Source organism: Lates calcarifer, unplaced genomic scaffold (genome assembly GCF_001640805.2).
Source record: "Lates calcarifer isolate ASB-BC8 unplaced genomic scaffold, TLL_Latcal_v3 _unitig_5086_quiver_549, whole genome shotgun sequence".
Lineage (NCBI taxonomy): Eukaryota > Metazoa > Chordata > Actinopteri > Centropomidae > Lates > Lates calcarifer.
In genome coordinates this window covers 60,351-74,021 of record NW_026117286.1, presented here as the reverse complement: position 1 = coordinate 74,021, position 13,671 = coordinate 60,351, and the positions used below count along the sequence as shown (strand labels likewise).

Here is a 13,671-nt window from a genome sequence, read left to right as displayed (position 1 = left end):
CAGGTGAGCGACGCCCCGTCCAGGTGAGCTGAGTTACAGTCATGAGTATAAACTGTTTATCTGCTCAGTGTTCCAGCAGCACAAACATCAGTCATGATTATCAGCTACTTTATTGATTATCAGTTCCCTTATTGATCGTGAGTCATCAGTCATTTTCAGCTCAATAAAAGCTGATCACAGATCAGAGTCAGAGTCAGAGACGACTGACGGTCAGAGAGTTCCTGATCCTTTACAGAAACAAACAGCTGATCTGACTTCACACAGGTGAGCACAGGTGAGTCTGTGATCTGGTGTTCTCGTATGTATCGGTTCATATGAGGTTCTGCTGTTGTTGACTCTGTTTCTATCAGAAACCACATCAAAGACCAGTCTGGACTCTACTGTGACCTACAGAACCGATCCACTCAGACTCAGACTCTGACCCTGTACGTCCTCCTGATTGATGTATTGATTATTGATTGTTTCCTGTCAGGATGAAGCGTCTGTCGTCTCTGGAGTTTCTCCTCAGTGTCGTCTCCTCTCTTCTTCTGATCTGCTGTGGCGGACTCATCGTGGTTTCCTGGATCAGCCTGAGGCCTGAAGGTAACTACCAGTCTGGTTCTAATAACCCAATCAGACCTCAGAGGATGTTATTGATCAGCAGTGACACTGTTGTGTGTGTGCCGAGGTGTTGTTGAGCCTGAGGCCCTGAGCGGTCGGATGGTGATTGCAGAGGGAGCCATGTTCTCTGAGGATCTGAGGAACTCCAGCAGTCTGAGCTTCAAGTCTCTGGCCTTCGATGTCCAGCAGCTGGTCAGATCAGGCTTTTATTTTGAAAGAAAACAGACAGATTTAACAGCTGGTCAGATCAGGCTTTTTTGAAAGACAGCAGGGAAGGTGGGTCAGTATTGATCAGTACCGATCAGTATTGATCGGTATTGATCAATATTGATCGCTACTAGTCAGCGCACACACTATGTATGATCAAAGACGTCATATTTCCTGAGGACGTGTCACTTTTTAAAGACAGAACTACATCAGCTGTGGTGATCAATACTGATCTGATCACTTTCATCAGGTTCAATAACATTAGAGACGGTCTGTCTGCAGGTGTCAAGTTTCACTGTAAACTCACCTGATCAGTGTCTGAACTCTGATTGGTCGACAGGTGTCTGAGGCGTTCGGTCACACTGAGCTCAGACAACTCTACAGGTCGTGTCAGGTGTTAACCTTCAGGTCAGCTATCTGATCAATACTGATCAATCACACTGAAACTGATCAATCATATCAATACTGATCAAGCACACTGAAACTGATCAATTATAAACAACTTATTAATTCATCAGTTTGATCTCAGCCAATCAAATCAATCACATCATTGATCAATGATCTGCTGATTGATCAGTTTCATCTCAACAACAAAGCAGCTGCTGTTTGACTTCACATTGATTAATTGATCAATTAATTAACTGATGGATTATCAGTTGTTTAGTTGCTTTATGTCTTAGCTACATGTGATTGATTGATTATTGATTGATCAGAGGCAGGTGTGTCCTCATGTCAGTGATTCTATCAGACTGTTATTGATCTGTGTGTTCAGTCAGGGCAGCGTAGCCGTGACCTTTGACCTCTGGTTCAATCAGCTGATCGAGGCGAAGGAGGCGGAGCAGCAGCTGGGGGCGGGGCTTCAGGAGGCCGAGGGCGGAGGATTGGTGATTGACAGAAACAGCATCCGGATTACAGGTGAGCGTGAGGTCACTGTGAGGTCACAATGAGGTCAGAGGTCACTGTGAAGTCTGAAAAGTTGTAAGAGGAAGTTAAATATTTACCTGCTCCCACCTCTTTTCTTTAATCAATGAACTTATTGATTTTCATGAATATTCCAGTTTTCCAGTCGATCAATCACAACTTCAGTATTTACACATTAACTCAAACTTTCCTGCAGAGAAACCAGACGGGACGACACCTTCACCTTCGACACCTTCACCACCAGGTGAGAAACAGACCAGGTGTCTGAGTTTGACTGAAGGTTAAATATTGATCAGTGCTGTGTCTCCACAGTGACGTGTCCTCCTCATCAGAAACCCTGTGGCGATCGATCAATGTGTGTTCCGATTGATCGGTTCTGTGATGGCGTCGACGACTGTCCTGACTCCTCTGAAGAAGACGCCGCTCTCTGTGGTCAGTGATCGTTTGTTTAAAGATGTGATCTCCATCAGAGAAGCTGCAGACGTCAGAAGCTGCTCAGTTTCTAAAGTTTCCTGTCAGCAGGTGTGAACAGACGCACACTGATCAGGTGTCCACTCTCTTTAAAGTCCATGGTTTCATTCATCAGGACAAGATAAAAAATCATCAACCTCAGGTGTAAAACGACAGATTCCACTGTGTCGAAGTCAAACTGGAGAAAAAACTGAAAAACTAAGTCCACCCCATGATTCGGTCACTCACATGTGACTCTAGAATCCTTTGGTCTACAGAGGAGTTCATGGTTGATTCAATGACAGGAAGGTGTCCAGGTCCAGATCACCAGCCCTCCTCCACCAAGCTCTACAGCTGGTCTGAGGTGTTTGATGCTGATATGTTTGCTTTTCTGTGTGTTATGGACAAACATCTCCTCTTTGGACTCATCCGTCCAGAGGACATTGTTCCAGAAGTCTTGAGGTTTGTTCAGATGTAACTTTGTAAACCTGAACCTGCTGCCATGTTCTCTTTAGAGAGAAGACGTTTTCTCCTGAAACCCTTCAAACAAGCGGGACCTGTTCAGTCTCTGACTCTTCTGTCCTGAACTTTAACACTGAACTGAGGTCTGAACAGTCTGAGGTGCAGTCTGGGGTTTTGTACGATCTCATGTTTCTCTGGGACGTTCTGATCAGTAATTGATCTGATCAATAAGTGATCTGATCAATAACTGTTCTGGATGTTTTCCTCTTGTGAAGAATCTCTCTTAGATTCAGGTCTGACTGATGAGCAGCATCACATCACTACTGATGTGTGTTAACATCTGAATGCTCCACACCTGCTTTTATAGAGGAGGTCAAACTGATCAGTTCATCAATGACATTGATCAGCAGCACCTGGCTGTTACTGACCCAGTGCGATCTGTCATGTGTTGTTCACCTGAGGACCACACTGATGATGTCATCACTTGTCTCCACAGCAACGGCGTGCGATGGACAGTTCGTCCTGAGAGGAGCAAGCGGCTCGTTCCGTTCATCTGACGTTTCAGAGACGTACGACAACAGCAGCTTCTGTCGCTGGGTCATCAGGTCACAACTACACACAACTACACAACTACACACAACTACACAACTACACACAACTACACACAACTACACAACTACACACAACTACACAACCACACAGCTACACAACTACACACAACTACACAACTACACACAACTACACAACCACACAGCTACACAACTACACACAACTACACAACTACTACACACAACTACACACAACTACTACACACACTACACAACTACACACAACTACTACACACACTACACAACTACACAACTACACACAACTACTACAAACAACTACACACAACTACAACACACACTACACAACTACACACAACTACACACAACTACACACACTACACAACTACACACAACTACACAACTACACACACAACTACACACACTACACAACTACACACAACTACACAACTACACACAACTACACACACTACACAACTACACACAACTACACACAACTACACACAGCTACACACAACTACACAACTACTACACACAACTACACACACTACACACACTACACACACTACACACAACTACACTACTACACACAACTACACAACTACTACACACAACTACACACACTACACAACTACACACAACTACACACAACTACACACTGACACTGAATCAAACTCCTTGTTTCTTTCTGAGAGTAAAACAGAGTCGTGTTGTGTTCAGGGTTGATCGGGGATTCTCAGTTCGGGTCGACTTCCATCAGTTTGAAACAGAAGAAAACATCGACACTTTGAGACTTTATGAAGGAGTGGGAGCACACAAACTGCTCACAGGTAAACTTGTGTGTGTGGAGTGTGTTTCAGTGTTCAGATCAGACCAGGATCAGGATCCTGCAGTTGGACCAGGATCCGGCTCGATCCTGATCTGCTGTATTGCCTTCTTCCATCTTTAACCTGATGACACATTACCTGCTGTGTTTCTGTGATTGGCAGCTGAGCTCTCAGGCTCCGCCCCTCCTGGGACTGTGTGGCTGCTGACCGACCAATCAACCGTGGAGTTTATCTCTGATGATGTCAACAACCTGTCGGGGTTCAGCGCCACCTACAGGGCTACCAACCTCTCCACCCTCTCCAGTAAGACGTCAGAGGACAGCGTGTGAAGGCGTAGGTGAGAGTGCTGCTGTAACTCTGTGTCTCTGTGTCCAGACCAGGAGAAGCTGACCTGTGCCTTTGAGCAGGGCATGTGCTTCTGGAGGCAGCCGCAGGACGATGACGATGGAGACTGGATTCGAACCAGCGGCTCCACATTTCCTCCGCTGACCGGCCCGAGTGTCGACCACACCCTGGGTAACAGCTCAGGTGGGTCTAATGTGGAGGTCAGTGTGATGTCATGATATCAATAACATTATTAATATTATTGATCGGTTTGACTCTGTCAGGTTTCTACATCGTCACACCTGTGAGTCCCGGCCAATGGCTGAAGAGCTTCAGGATCCACAGCCTCCCTCTGACTCCGCCCACACGGCCCCTGTGTCTGAGCTTCTGGTAAACAACAGAAATAAACACGTAAACAACAGAAATAAACACGTAAACAACAGAAATAAACACATAAACAACAGAAATAAACATGTAAACAACTGAAATAAACACATAGACAACAGAAATAAACACGTAAGAAAAAATAAACATGTAAACAACCAAAGTATTTTTAAGAATCTACGGCCAAACACAAAAAATGAAAAATATTCCATAGCTTTAAAGCAGTAAACAAACAAACACACAGAGAAAAACAAACAAATAACTGAGTAAACATGTAAACAAACAAACAGGTACCACATGTTTGGAGAGGACATCCATCGTCTCAGAGTCCTGCTGCTCCGATCGTCTCCATCGCAGCCTGAACCTGCCATTACCGTGGTGTTCCAGAGAGACGGTAACTATGGAGACAACTGGAACTACGGCCAGGTGACCCTCAACCTGACGGATGAGGCCACGGTCAGTGACATCACACAGGAAGTCCACAGAGTGATCAGCTTATTGATCCTCTCCAACAGGCGATCGATGATTGACCTCTGACCTCTGCAGGTGGCTTTTGAAGCTCTGAAAAAAGGAGGGATGAGGAATGACATCGCTCTGGATGACATCACACTGACCACTGACCCCTGTGGCCCCGCCCCCCCTGAACCAACCAATGTACCGCCTCCGACGACCACGCCCCCTATCCCAGGTGAGGTAATCGTGCAGTTTCCCACCTGTGTATTGTGCTGTATGAATGAACGTCTCTACCTGAACATGGTCATTCGTCCACCTGTGAATCTCCCTCTGCTCTGATTGGTCCAGCTGACTGTGGAGGACCCTTCAACCTGTGGGAGCCGAACTCCACCTTCAGCTCACCAAACTACCCACAGTCCTACGGGAACAAGGCTCAGTGTGAGTACACCTGTCTGTCCACCTCTCATTTACCTGTCCGTTTTTATTTATTTACACCTGTTTGTTTGTAACCTATGTGAAATGTTTACCTGTTGTTTAGAACTTCACCTGTCACCTGTGTGTGGACAGTGTAAATTACCCATGAGCCTCTGCTTCTGCAGGTCTGTGGACTCTGCACACAGTGGAGGGTCGAAACATTCAGCTCCACTTCCTTGACCTTAACATCGAAGTGACCTATGACGTCGTAGAGGTGCGGGATGGGGCGGGGCCTAACTCCACTTTACTGGGTGAGGTGGTGTTTTACCCATAATCCTCTTCACCTCTGTTCTCACCTCACCTGTCCTCACCTTTCAGGTTTTAACTGTTTGTTTCTTCAGCTGTCCTCACTGGCAGCGATGGCCCCGCCCACGACTTGTTCTCAACAACCAATCAGATGACACTGTGGTTCTTTACGGACGAATCAGGTCATGGCCGAGGATTCAGAGCCAACTTCACCTCCGGGGTCAACCTGGGGTCACCAGGTGAGTCAGAGGTCAGAGGTCAGACTGAACACAGCAGTATTATTGATTATTGATTATTGACCATGACTGTGTGGCCTGTGAACAGCTCCATGTGCAGCTGGTCAGTTTCAGTGTCAGACAGGAAGTTGTATCCATGGTAACAGTCAGTGTGACGGTGTGGTCGACTGTCCCGACGCCTCTGATGAAGCCGACTGTGGTGAGTCCAAGTTTGATCATCAATAAAGGATCAATAATAATACGTCACATTGATTGACTGTGGTGGTGTTTTCATCGTTTATGTTTATGTTTATGTTTATACCTGAGGCCTGTACTACGAAGTGAGGGAACTGTCTGATCAGAGGAACTTCAGGAGGAACTTAGTGACGTCAGGTGTAACTTCCTGATTAACCTGTACTGACAAAGGTGGACAGGTTTTACCTGAGCTCTGTTGCCATGGTGATTTACGCTGCATCTCTAAACTGCTGCGGGCAGTTTGTGTTGGTGGTTAACTCTGTGTTACCGGTGTTACTTCTACCTAAGCTCCGCCCCCACAGGTGGAACAACCAATCGATATTGGCACAACGACTGAGAGAGGCTGACTCTGCAGGACGGGGGTTCTCTAAAGACCGTCAGCCTGAGTGTTCCAGGCAGAACATCATTAACAGGAACAGCTCATTCTCAGACATGTGACCCACGTGTTGACTGTAATCCAAGTATCTGAGAAATGATCACATATGTTCCGTGTCCTTCCATCTCATATTACAGATGAAGAATCCAGAGAACATGTGACCAGTCTCCCTGTCTTTGTTGGTTTGACATTGTGTCGTTAGAGTCTCTTTAAATTCCTCTAAACCCACTGAATTAACGTGCGCTCTTCATCTGAGAGATATGGTGCCCTTTAATGAACACGCACTAACTCTGATTAAGTTAACACTGACTCAACTGACCCACATCTGAACCACCGTCGTACCATTTAACACAGATCGAGGCAGTCAGGGTTTGTCAACCCCGACTTTACCTGAGAACCTGAGTTAAACCAGAGGAGGTTCAACTCTCTTTGTAGTTCAGGCCTCAGAACCCAGGATCAGGAGCTCATTGACTGTGTGTGTGTGTGTGTGTGTGTGTGTGCGCGCGTGCTAGTTGTGTTACAGCTGAATGATTCCAGTCGTCTCCAGTTTCAACTGATCTCTACTCTGTTCACTGTGTGTGCTGACACCTGGAACTCTCACCTGTCTGACCTCACCTGTCAGTACCTGGGATACAGGTAATGCTCACCTGGGAAACAGGTGACTCAGGTTGTAGAAGAGTTCTGAAGTTTCAGATCTGGTCTCAGATCTGGTTTTTGTCTCTGACTCTCTGCAGGTCTGGGGAGGCCTCGCTGCTGCCGGCTCTGCCACAAGATTCACCGTTTGCAACCATCACAGTCACCAGTAACGGAACCCTGGAAACCAGTGTCAGGTACCGAAGACCAGGACCAGGACTAGAACTATAATTAAAACCAGTGTCAGGTACCGAAGACCAGGACCAGAACCATGACTAGAACTAGAACTATAATTAAAACCAGTGTGAGATACCAAAGACCAGGACCCGAACTAGAACTAGTTTTTGAGAGTCTTCAAAACTGTGTCAGGATCTGTAAATTAATAACATAAGAGGAACTAACATCTAATTTTTTACAGTGCAACCTGCTCCAGTGAGGAAGTGGTTTCTCTGAACTGTGACAACCAACGTGAGTACACTCATAAACACTGATCGTTAAAACGACACAGATACACTCATAAACACTGACTGTTAAAACGACACACAAAGCTACACTCATAAACACTCACTGTTATACACAAAGACTGATCAAGCCTCTGTGTGTTTTAGCTTGTGGAGTTCGTCAAGTCACTAATGGCACGAGAGAGGCCAACCAATCAGAGGAGAGGATACCTGGTCAAGGTAAGAGGATCAGTGCTGTTGTCCAGTTTATTGTTGGTGATCTGATCCTGTTTATTTCAATCTCCTTGTTGTCTGTGAGTCAGTTTGTGTTTGTTGTTACCTGTCAGGTGAGGCCCGAGTGGTGGGCGGAGTCAATGCAGATAAGGGGGCGTGGCCGTGGATGGTGTCTCTGCAGTGGCGGGGGCGTCATGTGTGTGGAGCTTCACTGATTGGCAGAGACTGGCTGCTGACTGCTGCACACTGTGTCTACGGGTGAGATACTGACTGTTGACTGACTGCTGACTGACTGCTGACTGACTGACTGGTGTATTTGTTATCTGATGCTGAGGGTGGAGTTCTCATGTTCACGTGGTTTTATCTCCACAGGAAGAACATCCACCTGCAGTCCTGGTCGGCTGTTCTCGGTCTTCACTCTCAGAGCGACATGAACTCTGCAGATGTTCAGACCCGACGAGTCGATCGCGTCGTCATCAACAGAGAATACAACAGACAAAGCAAACAGGCCGACATCGCCATGATGCATCTGCAGCAACCAATCAACTTCACCGGTCAGTAACAGCACACACACGCAGAAACACACGTAACAGTGATGTTATGAAACATACAAAATAAATCCACACTTTCATACATAACATTTGTTTATTTTAGTGAACAGCCGTTAATGCTGATGCAGGATATGTGACAGCAGCAAAAACTACATGCAGCTCCTTTAAAGTTAAAATGAAAATAATATCATGATACACATTATCAGCACAATATCAGTTTGGATTTACACTTCAGTTTTTCTTAATAACAGCATCTGTGTGGAGGACAGATAATCAATGACAACACAGAGCTGTCAAATAATCAATAACAACACAGAGCTGTCAAATAATCAATAACAACACAGAGCTGTCAAATAATCAATAACATGAGTGATCTGTGTTCACGAGGTTGTGAAAAGCAGTTTGTTGGTGAAGTATAAAGAACAGTGTCGTCTGCAAACAGTTTGAGCTTCATGTTAAACTGAAGGTTTTTTGAGTTGTGTTGTTTTGTGTTTCAGAGTTGATCCAGCCGGTGTGTTTACCTGCTGAAGGTCAGGACGTCACCACAAGAAGGAAATGTTTCATCACCGGCTGGGGACGAGTCGCTGAGCAGGGTGAGACACACAAGGACACACAAAGACACACAAAGACCTGAGAGACAAGACAAGATTACATTTAACTCTAATTCTCTCTCTCTCTGACCTCTCTCTCTCTCTCTCTCTCTCTCTATCTCTCTCTGACCTGTCTCTCTCTCTCTGATCTGTCTGTCTGTCTCTCTCTCTCTCTCCCTGACCTGTCTCTCTCTCTCCCTGACATGTCTCTCTCTCTCTGACCTGTCTCTCTTTCTCTCTCTGACCTGTCTCTCTCTCCCTGACATGTCTCTCTCTCTCTGACGTGTTTCTCTCCCTGACCTGTCTCTCTCTCTCGCTGACGTGTCTCTCTCTCTCTGACCTATCTCTCTCCCTGACATGTCTCTCTCTCTCTGACCTGTCTCTCTCTCTCTCTCCCTGACATCTCTCTCTCTCTCTGACCTGTCTCTCTCTCTCTCTCTCTCTCTCTCTCTCTCTCTCTCTCTCTTGTCTGACCTGTCTCTCTCTCTCTCCCTGACATGTCTCTCTCTCTCTGACCTGTCTCTCTCCCTGACATGTCTCTCTCTCTCTGACCTGTCTCTCTCTCTCTCCCTGACATGTCTCTCTCTCTCTCTGACCTGTCTCTCTCAGGTTCCCTCCCTGATGTTCTCCAGCAGGCCCAGGTTCCTGTGCTGGTCCAGGATCAGTGTCAGACCCAGTTACCTGAGTACACCATCACCTCCAGCATGCTGTGTGCTGGATTCCCTGAGGGAGGGGTCGACTCCTGTCAGGTGACCACAGGATCTGAGTGCTGATTGGTCCGTCAGCAGCACTGTCGCCACACTGGGTAATAAAGTTTGTGTTGTTGTTTCCAGGGCGACTCTGGAGGTCCACTGATGTGTCTGGATGATGGACGCTGGACTCAGATCGGTCAGTGACACACACACACACACTTATTTACACTGTAAAAAATGACCTGTCAAATTAAAAGCTCCAACCTTCACCAGGAGGTCTGAAGAAAGTGTTCTGATTGGTTCCTGACAGGTGTCACCTCGTTTGGGATTGGCTGCGGCCGTCCCCAGAGACCTGGAGTCTATGCCCGAGTCTCCGCCTTCACCTCCTGGATCGCCCAGACCAGACGCTCCTCCCCCTCCTCCCCCTCCTGCTCCTCCTGCTCCTCCTCCTCCTCCATTTAAAGCTTGAATATCTCACTTCCTGTGGACAGTTCACTGACACCTGATTTAAATCATTCATCAGCGTGTTGGACAGACCGAGGAGAATAAACTGGTTCTGAACCAAAGAACATCAGGTGTTCAGGTCAGAGCTGTGGCATCATCAGTGGGCGTGTCCTGCTCTCCAGGTGTGACAGAGAGGAATAACAGCTCATCACTGATAACACTGGATCAGACTTGGACTGGGTCAGATCTGGACTGGATCAGACCTGGACTGGGTCTCTGGACAGGTATCAGAACCAGAGATGATTTGATGTAGAGAGGGGGTCACAGCTTTAGACCTCATCCTCTCCCCTCAACCTGCCATTCTCCTTCCAACCACCAGATGTCCTCAGTCTCTCCCCTGGACTACATCTATAAACCAGTCCTCTTCCTGTCTCTGTACCTGGACACCTGTCGCCGTCTTGTCCACCTGTCAGACTCTGATCCTGTTTTCACTGATTAAAACCAGTTTCTCTGCTCAGCCTGTTTCTCACAAACACAGAAGTTTATTCATCTCATATCAACATCACTTCAGGATCTTATTTACAGATTATTTCCAAACATTGTCAGCTCATTAGCATAACCTCCCTTGGCTTCAGTCATGAGGGTCGTATTGATCCTGATCAGATGTGCCTGATTAGAAACACAAACACTGAACTCAACACATTGTTAGTTTGATTTATTCAACCTGAAAAAAAGTCATTGACATTGATGCTGAGTAACAGTTTAAAAGGTTTTAAAAAGGTAGAAAATAATCAAAGACAAAAAGTTGAAAAACCCAACCAATGAAAACAGGTGTGTGTGTTTAATCAGCCCTGGGTTCAGTCTGTCAGGCTATACCTTCAGTTACTGATGTGACCTTAGAGCTCTGAGTTTATTCAGCTTCACTGTGGTTTTCTTTTTGTTGTACAGACTTTTACTAATTGTTCAGTTTGCGTTTTCACCTAGACTGTGTCTCTGTTGGTCACATGACCCTCACCTGGCAGGTCTGTCCAGTCAGAGAGGAACACCTGCAGACAAACCTCAGGGCTTAATAACCGCTGCTAACCTTATATTTTTGCCTTCAGAATAGCAAGAGAAGAACATAGCATAACACAGGTTTCATGTAAAAAATGTAAGGTGATACCACTAACAATACAGCAGTAGTAATGATAGTAGTGATAATTAAAGTATTAACTACTAACACAGCAATACAACTAATAGCAGTGTAAGTAATTTCTAATTCTAGCAGCAGGTGTTGAGTGGAGTTGTAGGAGCAGCAGGAGACTTGTCATCACAGATCAGACTCTACAGCTCCAGAGGAAGAAATACCTGCAGAAAGAGACAGAAGAGGAGACAGAGACAGAAGAGCACAATACTGCAGGAAAGAGAAGATACTGAGTTAGTAACATGTAACATGGGATATGAATCCATATTGAGTGGAGAGAGGGAGAGAGGGAGAGAGAGAGAGAGAAAGCAGCTCAGTGCATCATGGGAGATCTCCCAGCAGTCTAGGCCTATAGCAGCATAACTAAGGGATGGTTCAAGCCTGAGCCAACCCTAACTATAAGCTTTATCAAAGAGGAAAGTTTTGAAGCCTACTCTTAAAGGTACAGAGGGTGTTTCTGCCTCCTGAAACTGGGAGAAGGTTCCACAGTAGAGGAGCCTGATAACTGAAGGCTCTGCCTCCCATTCTATTCTTAGAAACTCTGGGAACCACCAGGAAACCAGCATTCTGGGAGCGCAGAGTCCTTTAAGGTAAGATGGAGCCTGACCATTAAGGGCTTTGTAAGTGAGGAGGAGGATTTTGAATCATATTCTGGATTTGACTGGGAGCCTTGAAGAGACCGGGGGTGTCGATGACAGAAACCTTCCTGTCCCACAGCTCACCACTCTTCTTGGAGCATTCACTGGTCACTGAGGAGAGAAAACACATTTTCAGGATCATTCACACTGACAGAGTTTCTGTGCGTCGACTTCAGCCGGTTCGAATCAGAGAGAAACACACAGATGTTTCTCACTGTGATCTGGTTTCCTGGTTTAGATCTTTTAGATCTCAGAACAGTTTCCAGGTGTCTGATCATCTACCTGCAGTCAACTAACAGAGAAACCAGATCAGGTTCACAGACCTCAGACACATCCAGGTTCTGAAACCAGGAAGAGATGATAAATAGGAGCCATGATGCTTTTCCTTATTTGTACAGTGACTGACACTGATCATCAGGTTCCATCCAGGTTCTGCTGGGAACCCAGAACCCAGATCTCAATCAAATTCAGGATCTGTGGGATGATCCAGAGGTGTTTAACCAAAACACTGGCAACATGTTTTCCTGTTAACAGTTAAAAACTTCACAGAAAAGTTCAGAAACGGCAGCTGATTCTCATGTTTCATTTTGAGTGTCGATCAGCAGAGGTGGAGGGGGGGGCGGATCACTGTGGTGGACTCTGCTGGATTCACAGCTGAAGAATTGAGTCCGGACCAGCTGATCCATGAGATCAGGGTCCTGATCCAGCTGGCTGATCCTGGACCACATGTGTTTGTGTTTGTGGTGAAGATGGGCAGGTTGTCCAGAGGAGACTCTCACCTGCTCAGGTTACTGAGCTCACTGTGTGACGGGGAGCTGTCTGAACACAGCATGGTCTTCTTTACTCATGGAGACGCTCTGAGAGACCAGAGTCTGCATCAGAAGATCCAGTCCAGCAGCTGTGTGTCAGACCTGGTCTCCGGCTGTGTAGGGAGGTACTGTGTGTTCGACAACACTCAGACAGGAAACAGAATCCAGGTCAGAAAGTTCATGAAGCTAATCGAATGAAATAATCAGAGACAACGAGGGACGGCATTTCAGCTCGGACACGTTCAACACGACAGAGAACTTCGATGGTGAAGACACAAAGCTTAGGACGACGCTTTGGAACAGACTCCAGATCAGTGTTTGTGGATGTTTCTGTCCTCAGTCATCATGTAATACCAGACAGTACCAGGAAGTACTCTGAGCTGACAGGAAGTACTCTGAGCTGACAGGAAGTACTCTGAGCCGACAGGAAGTACTCTGAGCCGACAGGAAGTACTCTGAGCCGACAGGAAGAACTCTGAGCCGACTGGAAGTACTCTGCCGTTGTTGGTTTGTGTGTGTTGTCATCAGTCATGAGCTCGTGGGAGGAGCTCAGAGAGTCGGAGAAACGGAGCCTGATGTTAAAACAAACTGTGGAACTGCTGTTTGTCCAACACGAGTGAAGCCTGACGCATCTGCGGCAGGAACTCTGTTCCATCCTGGTCATTTTAACTCCTCCTGCTGCGTCTTTACTGTTTTA

General features: G+C 46.4%; 1 protein-coding gene across 1 annotated transcript; it reads left to right on the top strand.

Moving 5' to 3' along the window:
- The first annotated feature begins 182 nt into the window (after window positions 1–182).
- On the top strand, window positions 183–10,861 carry tmprss15 (transmembrane serine protease 15). The gene is made up of 28 exons (XM_018661945.2): window positions 183–274; window positions 473–582; window positions 668–792; window positions 1,148–1,215; window positions 1,580–1,722; window positions 1,925–1,972; window positions 2,041–2,160; window positions 3,137–3,245; window positions 3,927–4,036; window positions 4,196–4,336; window positions 4,409–4,561; window positions 4,642–4,747; window positions 5,032–5,197; window positions 5,288–5,429; window positions 5,543–5,632; window positions 5,794–5,919; window positions 6,010–6,153; window positions 6,239–6,349; window positions 7,273–7,396; window positions 7,495–7,590; window positions 7,812–7,861; window positions 8,002–8,073; window positions 8,181–8,325; window positions 8,440–8,621; window positions 9,116–9,211; window positions 9,818–9,957; window positions 10,042–10,096; window positions 10,211–10,861. The coding sequence occupies exons 2-28, from the start codon at window positions 474–476 to the stop codon at window positions 10,360–10,362; spliced, it is 3,123 nt and encodes a 1,040-aa protein (XP_018517461.1). The 5' UTR covers window positions 183–274; window position 473; the 3' UTR covers window positions 10,363–10,861.
- Window positions 10,862–13,671: the final 2,810 nt, after the last annotated feature.

Coding starts and splice junctions, on each gene's coding strand:
- tmprss15 (XM_018661945.2), top strand. CDS start 474: ATGAAGCGTCTGTCGTCTCTGGAGTTTCTCCTCAGTGTCGTCTCCTCT. Junction 1,723..1,924: donor AAACAGCATCCGGATTACAG/GTGAGCGTGAGG, acceptor ACTTTCCTGCAG/AGAAACCAGACGGGACGACA. Junction 5,633..5,793: donor CTACGGGAACAAGGCTCAGT/GTGAGTACACCT, acceptor CTGCTTCTGCAG/GTCTGTGGACTCTGCACACA.